Source organism: Clupea harengus, chromosome 23 (assembly GCF_900700415.2).
Source record: "Clupea harengus chromosome 23, Ch_v2.0.2, whole genome shotgun sequence".
Lineage (NCBI taxonomy): Eukaryota > Metazoa > Chordata > Actinopteri > Clupeiformes > Clupeidae > Clupea > Clupea harengus.
Window position 1 is genome coordinate 20,965,814 of NC_045174.1, and position 25,217 is coordinate 20,991,030.

The 25,217-nt window shown below is 41.7% G+C and overlaps 1 protein-coding gene and 1 pseudogene across 1 annotated transcript; one reads left to right on the plus strand and one right to left on the minus strand.

The window, feature by feature from the left end:
• LOC105897392 overlaps positions 1–25,217 on the minus strand; it is a 233,822-nt pseudogene that overhangs the window by 123,562 nt on the left and 85,043 nt on the right.
• On the plus strand, positions 669–1,539 carry LOC116218663 (barrier-to-autointegration factor-like). Its single transcript, XM_042703273.1, has 2 exons — positions 669–726; positions 997–1,539. Exon 2 carries the CDS (start codon positions 1,044–1,046, stop codon positions 1,314–1,316), a length of 273 nt encoding a protein of 90 aa, XP_042559207.1. The 5' UTR covers positions 669–726; positions 997–1,043; the 3' UTR covers positions 1,317–1,539.

Here is a 25,217-nt window from a genome sequence, read left to right on the forward strand (position 1 = left end):
ACACTCGCATATTTAGGTCATTTAAATTTTAGGCAAATAAATGGGCAAAAAAATGCATGTTAACACAGGGGGTAGCCCTTACAAGCTGGTCAATGCCAATACATTGTCAGCTTTGGTTCACAGAATGATGTGGAAGCTGAGAAACGTAACCGAAACTTAATTCAGGGTTGCCAGGTTTTAATGAGAATTCCTCCAGTTAGGATTAAGCATTTTCATAAAGGCACATCTTATAGACCACGCTGTGTTGTGTGAGTGGTCATGCTGTCTAACCCAGTGTGACCTGCGTTGTGTACACGAGTAGTCCCGCACCGGACTCAAACTCGCAACCTCGGGCATGGGAGTCTTTTAAATGTAAAAATGTAAAGTAAGGTTTAAAGTAACCAACAATGCACATTGTATGTGTTTATTTCTTTTATGCAGATAGTTGTTTTTATGTTTTCTTACCCTACCACGATGAAAAAAGGAGGAACCTCCACCAACCTGAACACCCGATTGAAAAGTGTTCTTTTTTCTCTATTTCTTTGCGCGCCTTTACCCAGTATAAAACAACGCGCGCCAAAGGCACCGGTTACCCAACCACGATGAAAAAAGGAGGAATCTCTACCAACCTGGTCACCTGATTGAAAAGTGTTTTTTTTCTGTATTTCTTCGCGCGCCTTCACCCAGTATAAAAACGAGCGCGCCAAAGCCGTGTTTCTATTGCAACCGTGGAACTCTTCGAGAAAGGTAGGCGGTATATGCTAAATAGACACTGCCGTTGTATGTTAGCATTTAAGCATAGACTACCATGATATAGGCTTATTCATTATATTTTTGAAACTGTTGCCTACAGGCTATAAAATTGGCCCACAAGCAACCATCTGTTTAATACCGTAAGAATAAAAATGGTGTAGTGTGACGTGAAATAAACTAACGAAAGAAAACTACTGCCCCTCTGAATTGGCATATTGAATAGTGGTAGGTAATTGACGGTTGGGTGTATTTATCTTCCCACAGGACGTGTCTGAATAACTCTTTCTATTTTGAAACTACCAATACGCAAGATGTCTAACACTTCCAAGAAGCATCAGTCCTTCTGCTCCGAACCGATGAAGGGCAAGCCCGTAACCGCGCTTCCCGGGATTGGACCCGCGCGCGGCAGCCAGCTGCAGTCCCAAGGCTACCACAAGGCCACCGATGTCTATGGCAAGTACCTGACCATGCACGAGAACCGCAACGAGTTCCAGGGCTGGCTGAAGAAAGAAAGCGGAGCCAACTTCAAGCAGCAGGGAGACTGCTACAATGGAGTGCGGGGTTGGACCGACAACAACCTGTAGAGCGTCCGTCAACACGCTGTTGTTCTTTTCTCCCATAAAAGGTCAAGATGTTTTTAGACCTGGCTTTGTCATACTAATTAGACTAGTGTAAAATGTATGAGGGTCTGCTATCTTTGTTATCCATCTTTGATATCTTTGAGGTGAAATCTAAAATTAAGTTTTTTCTTGAGAGCTTCTCAAACGCTGAACTTGTTTAATGGGAATAAATAAATAATTAACAATATAAGTGTTCATTGTTCTCTGTGATTCAGTTTTGGAAAAGCCACATTAAATCATTTTAAAATTAAATCCATGGAAGTATACAAAACATTGTAATAGTTTAAACACTTGCCCGATAGCCTATGAGTGAGTTGCTAGGTTTGAAAATGCCGTACATTATGAAACACTGAATTGCTACTCGCGGTCTTAGCTGTCCGTCCAGCGTGTGCGGAGGAAAAAAAAAACCTCTGGTGTTTGCACACGGCTCTGTAAGTTGGAAACAAACAGCCCTCATCGGAACGTGTGGCCGGACGCTAAGGCCTATTTGTACAAAAACAAAATGGGTTATTTGCTTTTAAGAAATGAAGAGATTAATCAAACATTTCTATAAAGTCTAACTACAATGGTTATAACTGTACCCCGAATGTTAAATTCACAAGATTGATGAGCAAAACTCGTGCCACGTCGCCGTCCTCAGGTTGGTAAAAGGTCTTTGCTGGTGGACGAAACGCAGGCCATATGGAGATACCTAATTGTTGAGGGGAGACATTAATACTGATAAATCGTTTCCAAGATGTACTTATTATGAACAAATACAAATGTAAATTGGCAGTCCTATGTAGTGGCTCATATTACTACCCCTCTCAGAAAACAGATACTAGTGTAATCATAGTTAAGGACAGGATATACAACAGAATGTACATTTGATACGACAAATATTAGTTTGACGTGATACAATTCAGAATTGGTATAATGACTAACGCTAGTAAAAAAAAGCATGTTTGCCTTAAAAGATGCAGCCTGTCTGTTGCCTGGATGGGCTGGTCACTCAACAAAACATCCACTAGATAGCGCCCTTCTCCACAGTCGAGCATTCCTCTACCTCGGCTTTTGATAACGGGCTCTTCCTACTCAGAGTGATTTATCATGACTACAGTGCTGTTGGTGCGAGTCCCCACCCCGGTCATATATTTACAAGTGGAATGTGCGAGGTGATCTGTCAGGCTGATGGTAAGTGAACTGCATTGTAAAAAGGAGAGATAGTAAGTCCTTGAGATCAGAAAGAAAATTGAAAGCCTTTATTGTCATTTTATTTGCATACAACTGAACTTGAAGCGCTGCTGTTGGTGCCACGAGGGACAACAGTTCACAACACAAAAATACAATAACTAAAAAGATGAGAACAAGTGCAGTGGTATGGAGTACAAGTACTCCCCTTGAGGTACATTGCAAATATATAGATACACATGAATAAGGTGACTGGGATGGCATAAGTGACTTGCAGTATAATAAAGTGACTAAAGTGTTTATATTGCACATTGAATTTCCGATTAAGTGCATGTCTGAGTTCAATGTTCTGATAGCTGTTGCGGAAAAACTGTCCTTGCCCTAGCGGAAAAAAATTAAGGACCCAAGACTGTCTTTTCACCTAATCTATACTCAATAACGTGGTCCCAAACAGTTATATGGATACACACCTGTAAGCATAGACCTACACATGCACACATGATACACAGTTTCAGGGTGGAAGTTAAATGACTCATTTCACTACACTACACTTCAATGTTGTTAAAGTGAATGGTGGACTAAATACATGTGTTCATGGAAAAAACAAACAACAACCAAGAGAGACATAGGATGAGTGTGAAATGCTTATTAAAATCCTTAGTGCCTGTTTACAGTGAGCTTATTGCTTGTGTGATGATGCCTGTGTGAAGAGATCAGCTGACTACCCAAATGGCAGCTGGCTGCACAGCAGACTCACACCAGAGCTAGGCCACACCTGACAGTCAGGTCACAGTCAGTCTGCCACAACCTGTGTAAGATGAGACCTGAGAGATGCCCACCTCCGCCCTTATGAGACCTGAGAGATGCCCACCTCGGTCCCTATGAGACCTGAGAGATGCCCACCTCGGCCCTTATGGGACCTGAGAGATGCCCACCTCGGTCCCTATGAGACCTGAGAGATGCCCACCTCCACCCTTATGAGACCTAAGAGATGCCCACCTTGGCCCTTATGAGACTTGAGAGATGCTCACCTCCGCCCTTATGAGACCTGAGAGATGCCCACCTCTGCCCTTATGAGACCTGAGAGATGCCCACCTCGGGCCTTCCTGAAAGCAGAGCTCTCTGTGGAACTGTTGTGTCCTGTAATAGTTATTTACATTTGTATCCATGCATTAGTTTATTCATCCATTAGTTTCTTCTTCCATTAGTTTATTTATACGCTTCTTCCTTTAACTCATTTTTTGTTTGTGTTATAATATAATTCAATTCCTAGTGCTACTGGTTTGTGGAGTGGGGACATTCCACAGCGGCCAATCCTCTTCCTCTCATGTGCAAGTACTAATACACAACAACCCAACCTAACAATAGGGTGCCGTACAACAATCATACCGATACTTAACTATACCTACGACAGCAACAACAACAATAAAGATACCCTGATGAGCATTTCACTGGGGTTGTCAAATCAGGACTTTCCTTCGTCAGCGTTTCATCGAATTAGGCCCATGACACCTCCAGAAGGCTAAACAGTGGTATCACAGACCCACCCCCCTCCATACTCACCATGGGTTAGGACACATGTCAATATCAGGGACAAGTGTGTTAAGTTAAAATGTGTTTAAAATGAATTATTGTAACGTTTTCAGGTACAGACAGATAGGAACCCAAAAGCACGACAACAGACACAGTGGGTAGCGGAAGTACAGTTTACTTGGTGTTAGTTCAAACAGGGTCAAAACCAGGAAATCCGTCAGGTAAACAAACAATCCGACAAGGAGCAGGCAGCGTCAGAACCGGGACATCAATCAATCAAGCAGACAAATCCGATAAGGGGCAGGCAGGGTAATCAAAATCCAGTGTACAGGCAAACAGGGTCAAAACAGTGTAATCAGGCAATAGCAAGGACACAAACGCGGGATAGCTTGGCAAAACACACAAGACAATCTGGCAGGGAACAAGTGAAAGTGGACAGATTACTTCTCGTCGAGCTAAAAATGCTTCTAATTATTTGAAGGACTATACTTAGCTTAGTAGTGAGTTTTGTATAAATATATATATATTTTAATTCTGTTTACGTGTGTTAATACGTCATGATGTTTTCAATGAATTTGGAAGTAGTTGAGCTATATGGAGAATTTAAGGAACTTTTTGTGTAGCTTCTACTAGTTTTTCTCTGAGGGGAGGGTATAAAATAGGGGGATGTTGAGTTGACTGAAACTCAAAGAGGACTGTATTGCTGGTGTACTTGAAATAGGTGACAATCGCCACAGGTCTGTCCGGTTAGAACAAGAACGGATGTCAAGTCCCAATGATGATGAAAACACTGATGTTTATTGAAAACACACACTCAAGCCTTGAATTGAATGATAATGGACTGTGAATATGATTATCCGTGTAAAGGACTCATATCCACACTTGAATCCGTGGTTTCTATGGAAATAATATATAACAAATATATACAAATATTAACAAGTATATAAACAACAAGAATGAATATAGTATAGCCTACATGATGAATATTACGGCTATAAATGCGGATATGTCCCTTTAATACCGTGCCGCGTAACGGTGGACATTCCAGTATCTCCGTTACCAACGGTAAATCTTTAAAGTAGCATAAATGAGATCTGACAGTGAATGCTTCCTACACAAATAAACGTACATATATGATCTACACTGACATGAAACAGACTTGCTACTAAACACACATATGACAACAGAACACTCACAATCTTATCGACGCACGGCAATGATGAAAGTGAATGTCTCTGATAATGATGTTGAACAGTCCACCGAACTCCTTGATGATGACTTTCTCCAGCTTCTTCTGACCCACAACTGGCCAGTGGTGGCCCAAGCTTATATAGGCCAGAGGGGGGGATGAGAGGGCATGTTCAGACCTGCTTTGGAAACCCAGCATGGGGTGACCATCTGGCCAGTGAATTTCCACTGTGCACGAGCCCCACGGACTCCTGGGATCAACTGATAGGCTGACCTCTGCCTGGACCCCAGGTCCCGTGAGTGGCCTGCACAGCGGGGGTGCACAGCTGGAGGCAACTGGTGAGACAGCCCTTTTTAACAGAGGGAATGTAGACACAGAGTTAGAGAAACAATAGGCTGAGAAGAAGTTAAGCCATGGGCTATGCCATGTTGGTGGGCAGTGTGTGAATAAACTAAAGTTTAAGCTTTTAAACCATCATGTGGTCGTGAGGATATTACATTATCAATATTAGAATTAAGGGAATAATAATGAAAATATTCTTTATAAAACACTACTGGCAAACTCTTTTAATGATTTATTTGGTTACTTTACACAACATACATATTGCTTCAAATAGTATCGTGACCTAAGTAGTATATACATTTACATTTGGTCATTTAGCAAACGCTTTTGTCCAAAGCGACGTACAATGGAGAGAACAGTCAAGCTAAGAGCAATAAAGAACATGGTGTAACAATAAATACTACTTTACATAAGAATTAGAAAAACGACCTAGAAAGGAAAAAAAAGTGCAGGAATGTAACTGCTGAAGTGTAAGTTAAGCGCTAGTCAAGGTGCCAGTTAGGAAGGGAGGTGCTCTCTGAAGAGTTGGATCTTCAAAAGCTTCTTGAAGGTAGAGAAGGACGCCCCTGCTCTGATAGTACTAGGCAGTTCGTTCCACCAACGTGGAACTACAAATGAGAATAGTTTGGATTGCCGTGCTTGCACAGACGGCAGTGCCAAACGACGCTCACTAGACGAGCGCAGCGTCCTGGGTGTGACATTTGCCCTTACAAGAGCATTTAGGTAGGTGGGAGCAGAACCAGCAAGCACTCTGTAGGCAGGCATATACAAGGTATACATATACAATATGTAGGGAGAGGGAAATATATTTACAGTTCAGTCGAGTACAGAGATAGGACTAACATAATTTCTTCCTAAAACAAAGACAGGTACAGTGGAAAGGAGCTGTTGGACAACTACTATATATCATATATGCAGTGACTTCAACATGTCAGTAATCATTCCAGTAACTAAAGAGAAATCATTTTTATATCAGATTGAATTATTTGTTGTATTCACAATGTAGAGGAATATTTAATGTGGAACAAAATGTGAATGGATTCGTGATGGATTAATAAATATTTTGATATGTTTACAGTTTGGATCTTTCTTAAGCCCATAGAGCAGCTGCAGTGCTGAGCGTCCAGGATGATTCCCATCCAGCCTAAGCTCTCTGAGGGCTGATGGGTTTGATCTCACTGCTGATAGTAAAGATCTGAGGCCTTCATCTGTAATACTGCACTGTTCCAGGCTGTAGAGAGAAAGAAAGAAAGACTCTATTAGATCAGCTGAGGGACACACATGAAGACAAAGAGGGGAAGCAGTTATTACCTCATGTGTTCTGTGCATGCTGGACATGTAAGACATCAAAATAAACCACATCCATATTTATGAAAGGGGAGAGTATAAATGTACAAAGCACAGTATTTGAGTGTAATACAGTTAATTATTTCTGGTTTCAAAATGATGTGAAATGTGTGTGTGTGAGAGAGGGAACATGAAATTTCCCTGTCAGCAGTCAGTACTTGGTCTTGTGATACTCACTTTAGTTTAGCATGACAGACAGTAGAGAGAAAATTACACATATTCTTTGTTTCCTTTTAGATAATAAAATGTTACTGTCAATGTGTTTTCTTGATATTGTGTGTATGTGTTTGTATGTATGATAAAGATGGGAAGGGAGTGTGGTAAGAAGTGCTGTATTGCAGTTTTTTACAATCATTTTCACACAATACCATGTCCACTTTTTCAAAACTCTACACACAGTCTGCTTTGCTGACACACACCAGAGAACATCAGTTCACCTTTAGTGCAAAATGCACTACAACCACCAAAACATTTCATACTTCACCTACTGCCATAACTATAGCATATACTCTCTCCCATTAAACTACTTCATCACTCAATGTACAATGAAATAAAAACAACTTGAAACATTGCAAAATGCAAATGTTATGAGTTGCTGTATCCTCCATTTTTGCATAGTTAAGTGTTGCATTGCAAAAGAAAAGAAAAACATAAAGTACAGTATGTTTCTGTGGTATACTATAGTACAGTTGCAGACACTTCACAGTCCAGTAAGTGAAACAACAATACATGAGACTACCACTAGAAGTCTCCTGCAGCCCAAATCCTGATCCGTGGTGTCCTCTGAATTTAGCGTGATTGTTTTAATGAACTTCACATTTACAGTACCGCAACATTCTACCTTGCCTTGAATCTTTAGAGAGAAATCTTACAAATGTGAAAAGGAATGCAATATATATACAGTATACACAAATACACGCACTCATATATACAAACTTAAAAACACACACACAATATGTATATACAGTGATAATTTATATATACAGGATATATATATATATATACAGGATATATATATATATATATATATATATATATCCTGTATATATAAATTATCACTGTATCACACTCACACACAGACCACATACACTTACACACACATACTCACTCACTCACTCTCTCACACACACACACACATACACACTTACACAGATACAGTTACTCGCACAAACACACTTACACACACATATACTTACAAATGCACACACACACACTAAAACACCCACTTGCACACACACATACACACACACACACACACACACACACACACACACACAGACACACACTAAAACACACACACACACACACTCACACACTAAAAAACCTGCACACACAGAAACAGACAAACAGTAAAACACCCACTAACACACACACACATTTATACACACACTGAATCACAAACAAGCGCACACACACACACACACACACACACACACACACACTTACAATCACACACACACATACACAAACTCATGCACACACACACAGGGTGCGATTTGTCAAACAACGGGGGGGGATGAAAAAACAAGCAATAAATAGGCCTAATTCTTTTTAAGTTAACGGTATGCCCTATTAGGTTACATTTTGAACAGTTGAACATTTTATGCAAACTAAAATATATAAAATACATGAAATGTTTTGTTTTGTAAAAACCAGAGGGGGGGTAAATCCCCCCCAACAAATCGCACCCTGCACACACACACACACACACACTTACACAGATACACTTACACACACACATACTTACAAATACACACAAACACACACTAAAACACCCACTTCCACACTCACACGTGCGCGCACTCACACACACATGCACACACTCACACTCACACTCACACGCGTGCACTCACACACACACACACACACACACACACACACACACACACACACACATAGACATTGTGGAATAAATCGCAGAAAGATGGAACCGCCAGCGACACCATTGACCCATATGCATGTTCGGCTTAAATCATACTGATAATCATATAACAGATGTGTGTTTTTTTTTAATTTTTTAATATATATTAACATATACAGTGGGTAAGGAAAGTATTCAGACCCCTTTACATTTTTCACTCTTTGTTTCATTGCAGCCATTTGCTAAAATCGCATTAATGTACACTCAGCAACCCATCTTGACAGAAAAAAACAGAAATGTAGAAATTTTTGCAAATTTATTAAAAAAGAAAAACTGAAATATCACATGGTCATAAGTATTCAGACCCTTTGCGGTGACACTCATATTTAACTCAAATGCTGTCAATTTTTTTCTGATCCTCCTTGAGATGCTTCTACTCCTTCATTGGAGTCCAGCTGTGTTTAATTAAACTGATTGGACTTGATTAGGAAAGGCACACACCTGTCTGTATAAGACCTTACAGCTCACAGTGCATGTCAGAACAAATGAGAATCATGAGGTCGAAGGAACTGCCCAAGGAGCTCAGAGACAGAATTGTGGCAAGGCACAGATCTGGCCAAGGTTACAAAAGAATTTCTGCAGCACTCAAGGTTCCTAAGAGCACAGTGGCCTCCATAATCCTTAAATGGAAGAAGTATGGGATGAGCAGAACTCTTCCTAGACCTGTCCATCCAGCCAAATTGAGCAATCGTGGGAGAAGAGCCTTGGTGAGAGAGGTAAAGAAGAACCCAAAGATCACTGTGGCTGGGCTCCAGAGATGCAGTAGGGAGATGGGAGAAAGTTCCACAAAGTCAACTATCACTGCAGCCCTCCACCAGTCGGGGCTCTATGGCAGAGTGGCCCGACGGAAGCCTCTCCTCAGTGCAAGACATATGAAAGCCCGCATAGAGTTTGCCAAAAAACACATGGAGGACTCCCAAATTATGAGAAATAAGATTCTCTGGTCTGATGAGACCAAGATTGAACTTTTTGGCATTAATTCTAAGCGGTATGTGTGGAGAAAACCAGGCACTGCTCATCACCTGCCCAATACAATCCCAACAGTGAAACATGTTGGTGGCAGCATCATGCTATGGGGGTGTTTTTCAGCTGCAGGGACAGGACGACTGGCTGCAATTGAAGGAAAGATGAATGCGGCCAAGTACAGAGATATCCTGGAAGAAAACCTCCTCCGGAGTGCTCAGGACCTCAGACTGGGCAGAAGGTTCACCTTCCAACAAGACAATGACCCGAAGCACACAGCTAAAATAACAAAGGAGTGGCTTTGGAACAAGTCTGTGACCATTCTTGACTGGCCCAGCCAGAGCCCTGACCTAAACCCAATTGAGCATCTCTGGAGAGACCTGAAAATGGCTGTCCACCAACGTTCACCATCCAACCTGACAGAACTGGAGAGGATCTGCAAGGAAGAATGGCAGAGGATCCCCAAATCCAGGTGTGAGAAACTTGTTGCATCATTCCCAAGAAGACTCATGGCTGTACTAGCTCAAAAGGGTGCTTCTACTCAATACTGAGCAAAGGGTCTGAATACTTATGACCAAGTGATATTTCAGTTTTTATTTTTTAATAAATTTGAAAAAATTTCTACATTTCTGTTTTTTTCTGTCATGATGGGTTGCTGTGTGTACATTAATGCGGAAAAAAATGAACTTTTTCGATTTTAGCAAATGGCTGCAATGAAACAAAGAGTGAAAAATGTAAAGGGGTCTGAATACTTTCCGTACCCACTGTATATACACACTTACAAACACAAATACACGCACTCATGCATATATATATATATCCTGTATATATAAAGTATCACTGTATATACATATTGTGTGTGTGTTTTTAAGTTTGTATATATGAGTGCGTGTATTTGTGTTTGTAAGTGTGTATATATATATATTAATATGTATATATTGAATGTGTGTGTGTGTTTTTTTATGTTTTTATGTATGAGTATGAATGTATGTTAGTATACATTTACTGTGTGTATGTATTTGTGTTTGCATTTGAGTGTTTGTAAGTTTGCGTGTGTGTGTGTGTGTGTGTGTGTGTGTGTGTGTGTGTGTGTGTGTGTGTGTGTGTGTGTGTGTGTGTGTGTGTGTGTGTGTGTGTGTGAGCGAGTGAGTGTGTATGTAAATGTGTGTGTCTGTGTGAGTGAGTGAGTGTGTATGTAAATGTGTGTGTCTGTGTCAGTGAGTGAGTGTGTATGTAAGTGTGTGTGTGTGTGTGTGTGTGTGTGTGTGTGTGAGCGAGTGAGTGAGTGAGTGTGTATATAAGTGTGTGTGTGTGTGTGTGTGTGTGTGTGAGCGAGTGAGTGAGTATGTGTGTGTGTTAGTGTGTGTGTAGTGGAAATGATGGAAAAGGAGAGTGATAAGAAGTTTACTCCTGAATTATTATTATACATTTACATGTGAAGAGGATGACAGTTCACTATCACTGTCAAATTCACTGATAGCAACTCAGCATTTAGTCTTGTGATACTCACTGTAAAATTTCCAGTTTACAGTTGAGATCCTCCAGAAGAGAAGAAAGATGCTTCACTCCTGAGTATCCTGCTTTATTCCCACCCAGCAACAGAATTATCATGTGTGAGGGGTTTGATCTCAGTGCTGATGCAAGGGATCTGAAGCCTTCTTCTGTGATACTGCAGCATGACAGGCTGTAGAGAGAAAAGGCAAAATAATATTTATTTCCTTATAGACAAAAACATTTAAAAGGAATGTAAAACAAAACTGTGTGTGTGTGTGCGGGGGTTTTAGTGTGTGTGGGTGCTTTAGTGTGTGTGTGTGTGGGTTTGTTTGTAAGTATGTGTATGTGTGTGTGTGTGTGTAATCGTGTGTGTTTTTGCGTGTGTGTGTGTTGTTGTGTGTAAGTGTGTTTGTGTATTTGTGTGTGTTTGCGTGTGTATGTAAGCGTGTGTGTGTGTTGTTGTGTATAAGTGTGTTTGTGTATTTGTGTGAGTTTGTGTGTTTGCGTGTGTAAGTGTATGTTTGTGTGAGTTTGTGTATGTGTGTGATTGAGTGTGCTCTTGTTTATATGTTGTTAAGAAATGCTTAAGTGTGTCCACCTATATTAACTCTTGAGTGCTTTTCGACGCTCGAGCTTTCAAGTGCTCTCACAAGTAATTAATACGGTTATCGGCCACGCAAATCAGAAAACAACTTAGTTCGGAAAAATCATGTCACATTATGCCAAGCCTTATTCGCATGTTTCAATCAAGATACGAAAGGGATCAACCAGAATATCCCCTGAGATCACCTGCACGTACTCTCTTCTATAGTGAAAGAGAAGGACAACTCACTTATTTCACGCAGTCCACAGGTTTTTCTGTGCCAGAGATCCCCACCTTTCTTAGGTAGTGGATGTTCCGCACCACAGAGAGCTGATCTGACAGGTGTGCTAAGGCGAGGCGTGTCGCAGGTGTGGGGGGAACTCACTCCATAAAACTGACGCAGAAGCGAGTTCTTAGTATTGAGTTAGCACCTCAAAGATTTAATGTCAAAGAGGTCAAAAAGATGCAAGCAAATGCAAACTACGTAACTCTTCTCCAAACACCAAAGCAAGACAGCTCTCGCCCCTCAGGACTCCCTAGCCTCTCGACTTACACACTGTGTTCGCTTTTTATCACCCCTGGCTTCCTCATTTTAGTTACGGACCTTTCCTTATTAGGTCATGGTTAATAAAGATGTGTTCGGTTCATCATGTGCTTCTTCACAGCCTGTGTCCCTTTCTGTACCTCTATATGGTACATTTCCTGTTTTATCTGCCTGTTCTTTCCTCTTGAAACACAATTCAGCACATTGTCTTACAGACAAGTACAAATATTTCAATATACTTAAACACATACATTGTTCTACAGCATGTAAGCACATTCCACACAGTATATCAGTATATCATCACACAGCATGTATGCATATTTCACTCTTCAAACAGTTATCTGCAAGCATATATGGATATGGGTTTGTCAAACCTGACTCAAGCAAGCATACATTGGTTATATGATTATAAGACATGCTTCAAGCAATAAAAAAAAACCACACATCTGTTATATGATTATCAGTATTATTTAAGCCGAACATGCATATGGGTCAATGGTGTCGCTGGCGGTTCCATCTTTCTGCGATTTATTCCACAATGTCTATGTGTGTGTGTGTGTGTGTGTGTGTGTGTGTGTGTGTGTGTGTGTGTGTGTGTGTGTGTGTGTGTGAGAGTGCGTGAGTGTGAGTGTGAGTGTGAGTGTGAGTGCGTGCATGTGTGTGTGAGTGCGCGCGCGTGTGAGTGTGGAAGTGGGTGTTTTAGTGTGTGTTTGTGTGTATTTGTAAGTATGTGTGTGTGTAAGTGTATCTGTGTAAGTGTGTGTGTGTGTGTGTGTGTGCAGGGTGCGATTTGTTTGCAGGGTGGATTTACCCCCCTCTGGTTTTTACAAAACAAAACATTTCATGTATTTTATATATTTTAGTTTGCATAAAATGTTCAACTGTTCAAAATGTAACCTAATAGGGCATACCGTTAACTTAAAAAGAATTAGGCCTATTTATTGCTTGTTTTTTCATCCCCCCCTCTGTTTGACAAATCACACCCTGTGTGTGTGTGCATGTGTAAGTGTGTGTGAGTTTGTGTATGTGTGTGTGTGATTGTAAGTGTGTGTGTGTGTGTGTGTGTGTGCGCTTGTTTGTAAGTCAGTGTGTGTATAAATGTGTGTGTGTTAGTGGGTGTTTTACTGTTTGTCTGTTTCTGTGTGTGGGGGTGTTTTAGTGTGTGTGTGTGTGTGTGTGTGTGTGTGTGTGTGTGTGTGTGTGTGAGTCAGTATGTGTGTGTGCATTTGTAAGTATATGTGTGTGTAAGTGTGTTTGTGCGAGTAACTGTATCTGTGTACGTGTGTATGTGTGTGTGTGTGTGAGAGAGAGTGTGTGTGTGAGTGTGTGAGGTCTGTGTGTGAGTGTGAGTGTGTGTGTAAGTGAGTATGTGTGTGTAAGTGTGTGTGTAGTAACAATTGAAAAGGAGAGTGATAAGAAGTTTACTGCTGAATTAATATTATCTCTTTACATGTGAAGTTCACTATCACTGTCAAATTCACTGATAGCATCTCAGTATTTGGTCTTGTGATACTCACTCTAGAATCCCCAGTTTACATTTGGTGTGATACTCACCCTAGAAACCCCATTTTACAGTTGGGATCCACCAGAAGAGAAGAAAGATGCTTCACTCCTGAGTCTCCTGCTTTATTCCCACTCAGCCACAGCCCTCTCATGTGTGAGGGGTTTGATCTCACTGCTGATACAAGAGAACTGAAGCCCTCTTCTGTAATATTGCAGTTTGACAGGCTGTAGAGAGAAAAGGATTTCTTTAAATGTATTTCCTTTTAGACAAAAAAAGTGAAAAGGAATGTATAAAAACCTCATTTATATATATTGTGTGTGCGTGTGTTTTCAAGTTTGTATCTAAGAGTGTGTGTATTTGTGTTTGCATCTCTGTGTGTTTGTAAGTGTGTGTGTTTGTTTGTATGTATGTGTGTGTGTGTGTGTGTTTCACTATGAGTCTGTGTGTAGGTGTTTTAGTGTGTGTGGTGTGATGGCCCAGCCGGTCAACATGGCTAAGTACAGCCAAACGAAGGCAATCAAGAGGCATGGTGTTGGATGGGCGGTACTACCCCAGAATATTCTCATAGGGAACTCCTCCCCACCCAGGTGTCTCTGGTTGTCCCTCACAGGTGGACTGAATCAATCAGGCAATCAGGAGCCTTTTTAACCTCAACCAGAGGATACGGAAGCTAGACTGTCTTGAGCTACGGAGGAGTGAGAACCAGACGCCTTCCAAGCCAGTCTCCGGGTAAGAGGCCTGCGGCCTGTGGCCTGCCTTTTGTATTTTCTGAAGAGGAATAAACGCTGTCTCTCTCTCTTGCCTCAGGAAGAGCCCGACGGAGCCCCTGACGCCAACTACCAATCCGGTGAAGCTTTTTGAGTTACCTTTGTTCACCCCTTCCCTTTTCCCCCTCAGTTTATAAAATAAACTCCTAAGTTATATTCACCGCAACTCCTGTTTCTGACTGCTCTTTTCCAGTTTGTATACCCACTGTTTACCCTTGCAAGGCCAGGCTCCCACAGTGGGTGTGTGAGTGTGTGCGCGTGAGTGTGTGTGTGTGGAAGTGTGTGTGTGTGTGTGTGTGTGTGTGTTTGTGTGAGTGTGCGCGTGTGCTAGTGTAAGTGTGTGTGTGTGGAAGTGGGCTTTTAGTGTGTGTGTGTGTGTGTTTGTGTGTGTAAGTGTGTTTGTGTGAGTAAGTGTGTTTGTGTGAGTAAGTGTATCTCGGTGTGTGTGTGTGTGTGTTTGTGTGTGTAAGTGTGTTTGTGTGAGTAAGTGTGTTTGTGTGAGTAAGTGTATCTCGGTGTGTGTGTGTGTGTGTGTGTGTTTGTGTAATAAATATGGAAAAGGAGAGTGGTAAGAAGTTTACTGCTGCATTAATATCATCCCTTTAAATGTGAAGAGGATGACGGTTCACTATGACTGTCAAATTCACTGATAGCAACTCAGTATTTAGTCTTGTGATACTCACTCTAAAACAGCAAGTTTACAGTTGGGATCCTTCAGAAGAGAACAAAGATGCTTCACTCCTGAGTCTCCTGCTGTATTCCCATTCAGCCTGAGCAGTCTCATGTGTGAGGGGTTTGATCTCAGTGCTGATTAGGGCTGTCAAAATGGCTAAAAAATTACGTTCGAATATTCGCTTTAAAAAAACACATATATTCGAACATATTCGAATTTCTGGTTGCGCATTAGGCACGTCAATAACAGGACAAATTAATACAACGAGACATAACTACTTGTATAGGTAATTTATTTAAGTTTAAACATATTTAACAACATATTACCTACACAAAAATACGTAAATTAACTAATGGCCAAGACCGCAGAGCTTGCACACACTCGCACTCTTTCTTTCTCCCTCTCTCTGCCTCTCCCGCACCGCCTCGCTCTCTGCGCATAGCGGTTTAAATGAACGACAACAAGGGATACGGTACCTCGGTTCCAGTGCTTCAAAGAACTCCCTGAAGCCTATCCCATCCACCACACTGGTCGGCTTCATGTCCTTGCATATGAACGAAATCAATTTTTGCGTGCAGGCCTCCTGTCGTGCCGCAGGCAACGAACTTGTGACGGACGGCGCAAAATATGTATCCAAACGTGGCTGTTTCGCTGAAGTTCCACATATTATGCCGTATTCACTTGGATGCACATTTTGGAGATGTAGCCTCACGTTGCTAGTTGTTGAATGGTAAGCTAACGCTAGCTTACATAGCTTACACACTACTTTATCTGTAGGCTCAACAAGTTTACAATCAACTGCCCAAAATCCGAAATATTTCCAGACATCACTCTTTAGATTTTTGGGGGTTACAATCACTTTCTCTGCTGCGGTCAAGCAGGGTTCTGCACTTTCTGCATCTGGCAAGTCAACTGTCAGCAGTGACTCTGTGCCAGACAGTGAGACTCCTGTGACCTGTCTCTGATCTCAGGCGCGCGCCCACCCGCAAAGCAGACAGTGCTGCCGCTGTTTTTTTTGTTTTTTTTTTACATTCGAATATTAATTTTCACATTCGAAATTCTATTTTTAACAACTATTCGAATATATATTCGAATTTAGAATATTCGTTGACAGCCCTAGTGCTGATGCAAGAGATCTAAAGCCCTCTTCTGTAATACTGCAGTTTGACAGCCTGTAGAGAGAAAAATATTTCTTTAAATGTATTTCCTTTTAGACAAAACTAAAAAGTGAAAAGGAATGTAAAAAAACCTCATATATATTGTTTGTGGGTGTGTTTTCAAGTTTGTATCTAAGAGTGTGTGTATTTGTGTTTTTATCTCTGTGTGTGTATGTGTAAGTGTGTCTGCAGTTTTGCAGGCTGAGGAGAGATAAGGAAAACATAAATTCAGAGATTTCAGTGTCCTTTCTATCTTTAGTTTTGCAGATGCATTCACGGTCAGGACTAGGACTAGGACTAGGACAAGGCTCCAGTTGAGCTGAGCATGTTTGTATGTGTGTGTAAATGTGTGTGGTAAAAACAGATTGCTTGTTTGTTCCAATGTTCCATACAAACCTTTTCACTTTTATCCATTTCATGTGGAGTTGGGTGCAATTGTCTGACGCGTATTAAAATATAAATGCATTATTGTTGTTCCTCTTTATTCATTTATTTGCAAACCAGAATAAACATTTACAAAAGTACATTTAAAGATAAAGATAAATGTTCCACAGGTGAAGTTTGGTTGTGTTAAATCGGGGGGTTGACTGTAACCGGCAGAATTACTGTCCTGTCTCTAAAAAAGTAAAGGTATTAGCCAATCAAACGCATCGTGTTTTCTGTTCCGGTCAGGTGTCTGGTCTTAACCAATCAATACTTCCTGGAAGCGGATTTTCTGGCCTACGACCCATTTTCTACCCACAGCGCCCCCATGTGTTCAACTTAATTGATCTGCTGTTGTGTTGAATGGTTGATGCCTGAACAATCGGGTGAGAACACCAACATATTATTGGTGCTGTTGTCAGGATAGTGCCAGTGTTGTCTTGGTGGCCCTCGTGAAGACAGTATTACTATTTATGCACAATTGCACCCACAGTTATTTTGGTACCTGCTCACAAGGTAAGGTACCTACACCGTTCTGGTGCCCATTGGACCTACAGTAGAAATGCGATGATCCTTTGACAGAATCATTGGTCGCTTGGCCTCGTCAGGCTTTGCTGACTTGTTCAATCTCCCCCTACTCGTAAAAACTCCATCCTGTAGCACTGGATCTTGAAGATGCTAGTTTAACTATTCAAAGTCTTTCGATAAGAGGATGCTGTCTCTAATTTTGCCATGTCGTCTAAATATCAGTCTTTGGCAGAACACTATGATGGCCTTGAGACTGTGTCATTACTACACTTGATTTATTTTCTTGCCACTGAGTGACAAGAGAATGTCCTTTAACTTCAAATACCATGCCACTACTCTGTTTAATTTGTGCCAACTAGAAAAGTGTTCTAATAGCTGGTTTGTTGGGTTTCCCCTTTCTTTTTCCTTTCCTTTGTCTTTGGTGCCAAAACTGAACAAAGTGGTGCTCCTTTTCACCTCTCGGTCATCCTGAGCGAGTGAGAGGGACTCCATGGGGTTTGAGGCCATTACTCTTCTGTCCTCCACAGAAACTTTGGTCCCTGGATCCATTCTTTGCACTTGACCAATGTGCTTGCACTCACACCTCTTGATGCCTTGTCAGCTGGGTTCAGTTTGGTTCCAATGTACCTCCATTTTGATACATCTGTGTTGTCCCTTATGAGAGAGATTCTATTTGCCACAAAAGTGTGAAATCTTGTTTGCTCATTTGCTATTTATGTCAATACAGATTGACTGTCAGTCCTAAAGGTTGACTGACTCAGCTTTAACAACTTCTCAGCATTTTATCCACTTTAACAGCCAGCACTGCAGCTGCCAGTTCCATGTGAGAGATGGTCATCTGTTTTAAAGGAGCCACTCTTGCTTTACCAAACATTAAGGACACATGTACCATATGATTGTCGGCAGTCAGTATTGATCTGAAATAGTATCGATAGCATGTTCCAATAGCATCCAATATAGTATCGATAGCATGCTCCTTCGAGTGTGAGGTTTATCTTTTACAATAATGTTGAACTTAAACAGGTCATCCTCTAAACTCCATGAATATCCAAATGCTCTCTCTACTGGTAATTTGTCTCTATCTAGATCCAATTCCCTGACCTCATGGGCTCTGTCCTCCTTTGGAATTTGTGCCTGAACAGATCATCCATTTGGTCAGACAAAATCCTCCCTTTTGACACAGAGATGTAAGCTCCTTGACCAGCTCTACTGCTTCCTGTTAAGATGAGAGGGACTTCAAGCAGTCATCAACATTGAAATTGTTCTCAATAGTTCTTATTACCTTGGGATGGAAAGCGCTCTTGTTGTCTCTAGCTGTCTGTCTTAGTGCAAAGTTTGCATAACTTGGATATGATACTGCTCCAAAAAGTTGCACCAACATGCAATGCTCAACTGGAGGTTTACCAACATCATCATTAGGCCACGGATTTGGCACTCTAACTTGATGATACATTGCCTGAATATCTGTCATCACTGCAACAGGCTCTTCTCAAAATCTTGTAAAAACACCCAAGAGAGAGCTTGTCAAATCTGGACCTTGCAAAAGTTCAGAATTTAAAGATGTGCCACGAAAAAGTTGCACCCCAATGGAAAACAACCCTTATGGTACCTTTCTTGAGGTGGTGTACACCATGATGTAGGACGTACCAGACTTTGCCATCAGATCTTTTCAGCTCGTCCTGTGGCACCACCTCTCAGAGTTTTCTGCTCTAGTCATGAATCTGTTGTCTTCAAAGGACATTTACATTTTGTCTTCTGAGCTTGCACTAAAGTCATGGTCATACTGCTGCAACAACAGCTCCTCCAGGTTTGCAACAGAAACTCTGTTTGTCGTGACTTAAGGACAGCTATCCATACAGCATCCATTTAGAGGACCGTTGGCAGCCCAGCCCAATTTGGTTTTAATTGCGTATGGTCCATCTCCTTGGCTGTTGACCCCTTCCCACGGTTCTAAAGCCTTTGGAAAATTGCTGCTAATCAACAACTCCAGATTAGCTTTGATTTTAAGAATGTTCACCTCACTAAGGAAAGGAAATCTAGAGAGATCATCATTGGTGGGAATACTACTTATGTCTACTGGCATGCTTTCCTGAGTGTACACCTTTGTAAGAAAGAAAGAGAAAGTAAAAGCATCCACTAACCCCAGTTTCTGCAGTCTGCAGTGGGAATCCTCCAGTAAAGCACACAGCTGAGTCACTCCCAAGGCTTCTGGCATGAGCCCACTCAGATCCAGCCCAGTCATGAGTAAGGGGTTTGAACCCACAGCTGAAGCCACAGCAGCACAGGCTTCCTCAGCAGCACTCCCCTTCAGGAACCTGTTCAAATAGAGACAATAAAGATATCTGCTGTCTGACACAAAACATCATCACTGGTGCTAAAATAAAAAAAACACACAAAAACATTACAACTTCTACCAAGGCAGTCTCTTACAAAAATAAAAAAAAAGTAAACTGAGCAGTCACATATGTGTTTTTCTCATGGGAAAGGAAGCACTGATACCCACTATAGTCTATTGATTCAATAAGTCTGCTTGCTTGGTGCAGCAGCTTTCAATCTTACAGGCTCAGTTTTCATTGCAACAGCTGAGCTCATCCTTTCACTTTCAACTTTGATATAATTTGAGGTATGGCTATTAAATAGTAAAGTAAAAGTAAATTGCAATGAAAAATACTTATTCGTATATACTCGTATTAACAGTCTCATTATCTTTTTTATTTCTTTGAAACTCTTTGGAAAAAAGCAAAACAGCTTATTCATTTTCTTGGTCTTGATATACATTTACCTGAGATTTTTCAGTTTACAATGCGGGTCCTCCTTTCGGCCTAAAAGCAGTTTGACTCCTGATTCCCCTGGATCATTTCCTCTGAGATCCAGCTCTCTGAGAATATTGGGATTTAACCTCAAGGCTGAAGCCAGACTAGCATAGCCCTCCTCTGTGATACTGCAGTCTGAGAGTCTACAGTGATAATATAATCATAATTCAGTCAAGGCAAACATAACAAGACATTTGCAGTATATTTAATGTCAGGTACATTGGATGACAGAGCATTTGAAAGGTTGAAAATAATGCACACTGAGGTGGTGTTACTGCCCAAAACGCAGTTATAAATGCATGGTGCTATGGTCAAGGTCCTATTAAAGGTCCTGTTAATTAACTGAATCTAAGGATTTTGGTTTTAGTAACAAACCACGTCAGGAGTAAACAGGAGTCATCTAGTCATCCAGATTTTCCATTATATTGTGTGTGCATGTGTTTTCAAGTTTGTATCTAAGAGTGTGTGTATTTGTGTTTGCATCTCTGTGTGTTTGTAAGTGTGTGTATTTGTTTGTATGTATGTCTGTGTGTGGGTGTGTGTTTCACTATGAGTCTGTGTGTGGGTGTTTTAGTGTGTGTGTGTGGGTGCGTTCGTAAGTGTGTGTGTAAGTGTGTCTGTGTGTAAGTGTGTTTGTGTGAGTTTGTGTGTGTGTGTGAGTTTGTGTGTGTGTGTGTGTGTGTTTGTAAGAATGTGTGTGTGTGCGCACTTGTTTGTAAGTCTTTGTGTGTTTGTGTGTGTGAGTTTGCGCATGTGTATGTGTGAGTGCGTGTGTGTGTGTGTGAGTGTGCGGGTGAGTGTGCGGGTGAGTGTGGAAGTGTGTGTTTAAGTGGGTATTTTAGTGTGTGTCTGTATTTGTAAATATGTGTGTGTGTAAGTGTGTTTGTGTGAGTAAGTGTATGTGTGTGTGTGTGTGTGTGTGTGTGTGTGTAAGTGTATGTGTGTGTGAGTTTGTGTGAGTGCGCACGTGTAAGTGTGTGTGTGTAAGTGGGTGTTTTAGTGTGTGTGTTTGTAAGTATATGTGTGTGTAAGTGTGTTTGTGTGAGTGTGTGTGTGTGTGTGAGTGTGTGTGAGTGAGTCAGTGTGTGTGTGTAAGTGTGTGTGTAATAAAGACGGAAAAGGAGAGTGATAAGAAGTTTACTGCTGAATTAATATTATCCCTTTAAATGTGAAGAGGATGACAGTTCACTATCACTGTCAAATTAACTGATAGCAACTCAGTGTTTGGTCTTGTGATACTCACTCTAGAATCTTCAGTTTACAGTTGGGATCCTCCAGAAGAGAAGAAAGATGCTTCACCCCTGAGTCTCCTGCTTGATTCCCACTCAGCCACAGCCCTCTCATGTGTGAGGGGTTTGATCTCACTGCTGATACAAGAGAACTGAAGCCCTCTTCTGTAATACTGCAGTGTCCAAGGCTGTAGAGAGAGAGATATTTTTCCTTTTAGACAAAAAAAGTGAAAAGGAATGTAAAAAAACAAACATATGTTGTGTGTGTGTTTTTAAGTTTGTATATATGAGTGTGTGCATTTGTGTTTGCATCTCTGTGTGTTTGTAAGTGTGTATGTTTGTTTGTATGTATGTGTGCGTTTGTGTGTTTAAGTGGGTGTTTTACTGTGTGTGCGTGTGGATGCGTTTGTAAGTATGTGTGTGTGTGTAAGCGTGTGTGTGAGTGTGTAAGCGTGTGTGTGTGTTGTTTGTTTGTAAGTGTGTTTGTGTCAGTTTGTGTGTGTGTTTGTAAGTATGTGAGTGTGTGCGCACTTGTTTGTAAGTCTGTGTGTGTTCGTGTGTGTGAGTGCGCGCGTGTGTTTGTGTGAGTAAGCGCGGGTGTGTGTGTGGGAGTGGGCGCGCGTTTAGTGTGTGTTTGTGTGTATTTGTAAGTATGTGTGTGTGTTAGTGTGTTTGTGTGAGTAAGTGTATCTGTGTAAGTGTGTGTGTGTGTGTAAGTGTGTAAGTGTATATGTGTGTGAGTTTGTGTATGTGTCTGTGTGATTGTAAGTGTGTGTGTGTGTGTGTGTGTGTGTGTGTGTGTGTGTGTGTATGTGTGTGTGTGTGTGCGCTTGTTTGTAAGAGTGTGTGTATTTGTGTTTGCATCTCTGTGAGTAGTCTATAATTGGTGCTTTGTGTAAAAATGATTTATTATGGGCTAATAAATGTGTGATAAATATGTCAAATATGATGGATCTATGTCATCTGGTTGATATCTGATCAGCTGTCAATTTCTGCCATGTGCTCATTGTGTTCTGACAAGCCATAAATTTAACCCTGGTTTCACCCCCGCCCCATGTCACAGTTGAAGTTTCAGGCCCCGTGCACATGAAGTCTAGTTTGCCTGAACCCGGATTCATTTTTCACACATATCCACTTTTTAATCGCGTGCACATGAACCCAGCGAATCCGATTGAATCCGCTGTAGTACATCCCCCACGCCTGTTGGTGGCGCTTTAACAGTGCTACAGACAACTGAAGAAAACGGAGAAGAAGACAGGAGCATGCTATTAAAGTGACATATGACAGTAGTCGAGCTCCAACTAGCAACGTTTAGCCTAGCCGCATAGCCTACATTTAATCTGCACAGTAACACATTATGGTGGTTTATAAAATCAGTGGTCAGAGCAGACTGTAGGTTAAACGAAAAATAATTATATTTGTTATTGATAATAAAGAGTTTAGAACAATGCAACAAAGCAATGTGCAACATGACATGTCTGAGTTGTTTAAATGCCTGTGCTTTATGGAGATGCTGAGCTTGAGCACAAGAGACCACAATGCAAGTGCTGTGGATCCTGGATGTTTCATGGTTTACAATTGCTTCCAATTTCATGGTTTTATTACTAACAACAAATGTAGGCTATTGTTGAGGGCTTTGTCCTTCACGTACTGAACCTCTGAACTAACGTTAACGCTAGCTAGTAGCTATCGCTATCGTTGTCTGACAGGACTAAAGCTAACGTACCATTCATCTTTATTACAGACCATTTTGAAACTTCCGTCTATAATAAAAATCTTTTCACGTCAGATTTGCTCATATAGGCTATTGCTGACACTTTTTAAAACTGGTTTTGAAAAATGGTCTGATGCAAATAGATTAAACAGTGATAGATTAAAGTATGGCTTGTTAATGTCATCCCTTTCCCATCAACATCGATTTAGATAGATAGAGAGATACATTTGTATTAATCCCGTTATGGAAATTCACGTGTAAAAGCAGCAAGGTAGGAAGAATTCTTTTTTTTTAAACTGGAGAGCTGTTATAACTGGCTGCCACACTCGCTGTGCCATGTCAACCCATTCAGTTATTAAATAATGCCGGTCGTGTCCGTTGTTCTGGCTGGTCTAAACAATTATGTCCAACTGGCTAAGTAAGACCACGAAAAACTATCCACATGTAGGTAAAGCAGCACACTATCCCAATACAAACAACTAAGCACAGTAGAAAAATGTAAGTCACGTAAAAGGAGCCACATCATACATTTAGTTTATGTTGTTGCTGTTATGAAGTGAAGCAGTGGGGTTAATACGGGCTCAGCCTGAGGTTGCGAGGCGATCACGTGGGGCAATCCGATTGGGTTTGCGGATGGCGTGCATACGAACACCAACCTGCGACCAGATTTTGAGTTTACTCACTTTGGACCCCCGATTAGAAGGAGTGCGGATACAGTGTGCGGATACAGTGGGTTCATCTGCACGATAGGGCTATCCGGAGACATTTCTCTCCGGTTTCAGGCAAAGTAGACTTCGTCTGCATGGGGCCTGTAGCCGGGATGGCCTCGCGGCGATGGAAAAGAAGTGGAGGCAGTGTCTCGGATGGTTTGTAGACCAATGGCCAATGTTTAATATCCGTGGTAGTATAGGCAAACATGCCAGAATGGAGAAAAAAACAAAAGAAACAAAAACTCCACACAATGATTCTTAACAAATAAATAGGTCCCTAACAATTCAGCTCCAAACCTGCATAGTAACTCTCAACAATCGTGAGTCAACTTTAGCACTTTGTTGCTCTCCAAACTAAACCAGTTACCTTCGACGTCAAAAGGGGTGGGAAGTTGTTTCCCCTCAGACTCATCTCTCGACACCTGTTCAGCGCCGGCATTTTATTTAGCCGGCCTGAACCATTGCACATATCACGGAAATCAATTACTAACCCATGTCCATATTCCGACTTACTCTCAATCACATACATAGCCGGGTTACCCCATAGAAAATCATATTATATAAATACATAGCACACTATTTACCGCAATAGTTATCACACATTACACACACCCCTCTTATCCCACTCCCTTGGCGTGGGCACGTCTGACGGCCCTAGAGTTGAAAGGTCCTTCCTGACTTCCGATCGGGTCGTCCATTTGTGTCCTGCCTAAGGAAGTCAATGATCCACCGCCGAGAACGCACTCCGTTACTGTCCAGCCCCGTACAACGCCTGCCACGCGCCGAAGGGACTGCTCTTCAATCACCGTATGTCTGCGGTGTGTGTCTTCACGGATGCCGTCCTAATCGCGGGGAAATCTGCGTGTTGTGTTTGTGTGTAAATAAACTGTGTGCTCGTAGCTGTGTTGTCTAGTGTGTTTGTTTTCACCGTGGAATGTATCACCGCTGTGGTAACGGGCAGCCGCACCGTTACATTTCCCCCCTCTCCTACAGACGACGTCTGTCGTTCACGGGAAGAACACGGCACATCGCGCCTAGCTGGGCAGGCAGGAACCCTTCCCTGAAGTTGCTGACACCCTCCTGCTGGGTACGTGGATGCTGCGGCCACACCTCCGTCCACCTGCTTTGAGCTGGTGCCCACCTGCTCCTCTGGCTGGGGACGGGCATCGCCTTCCTTGGTTGGCCCTGGTTTCGGTAGCATCCTCAACACTGCCCCCGGTTGAGGCTCCAGTTTCTTCTGACACCAAATGTAGGATGGCCG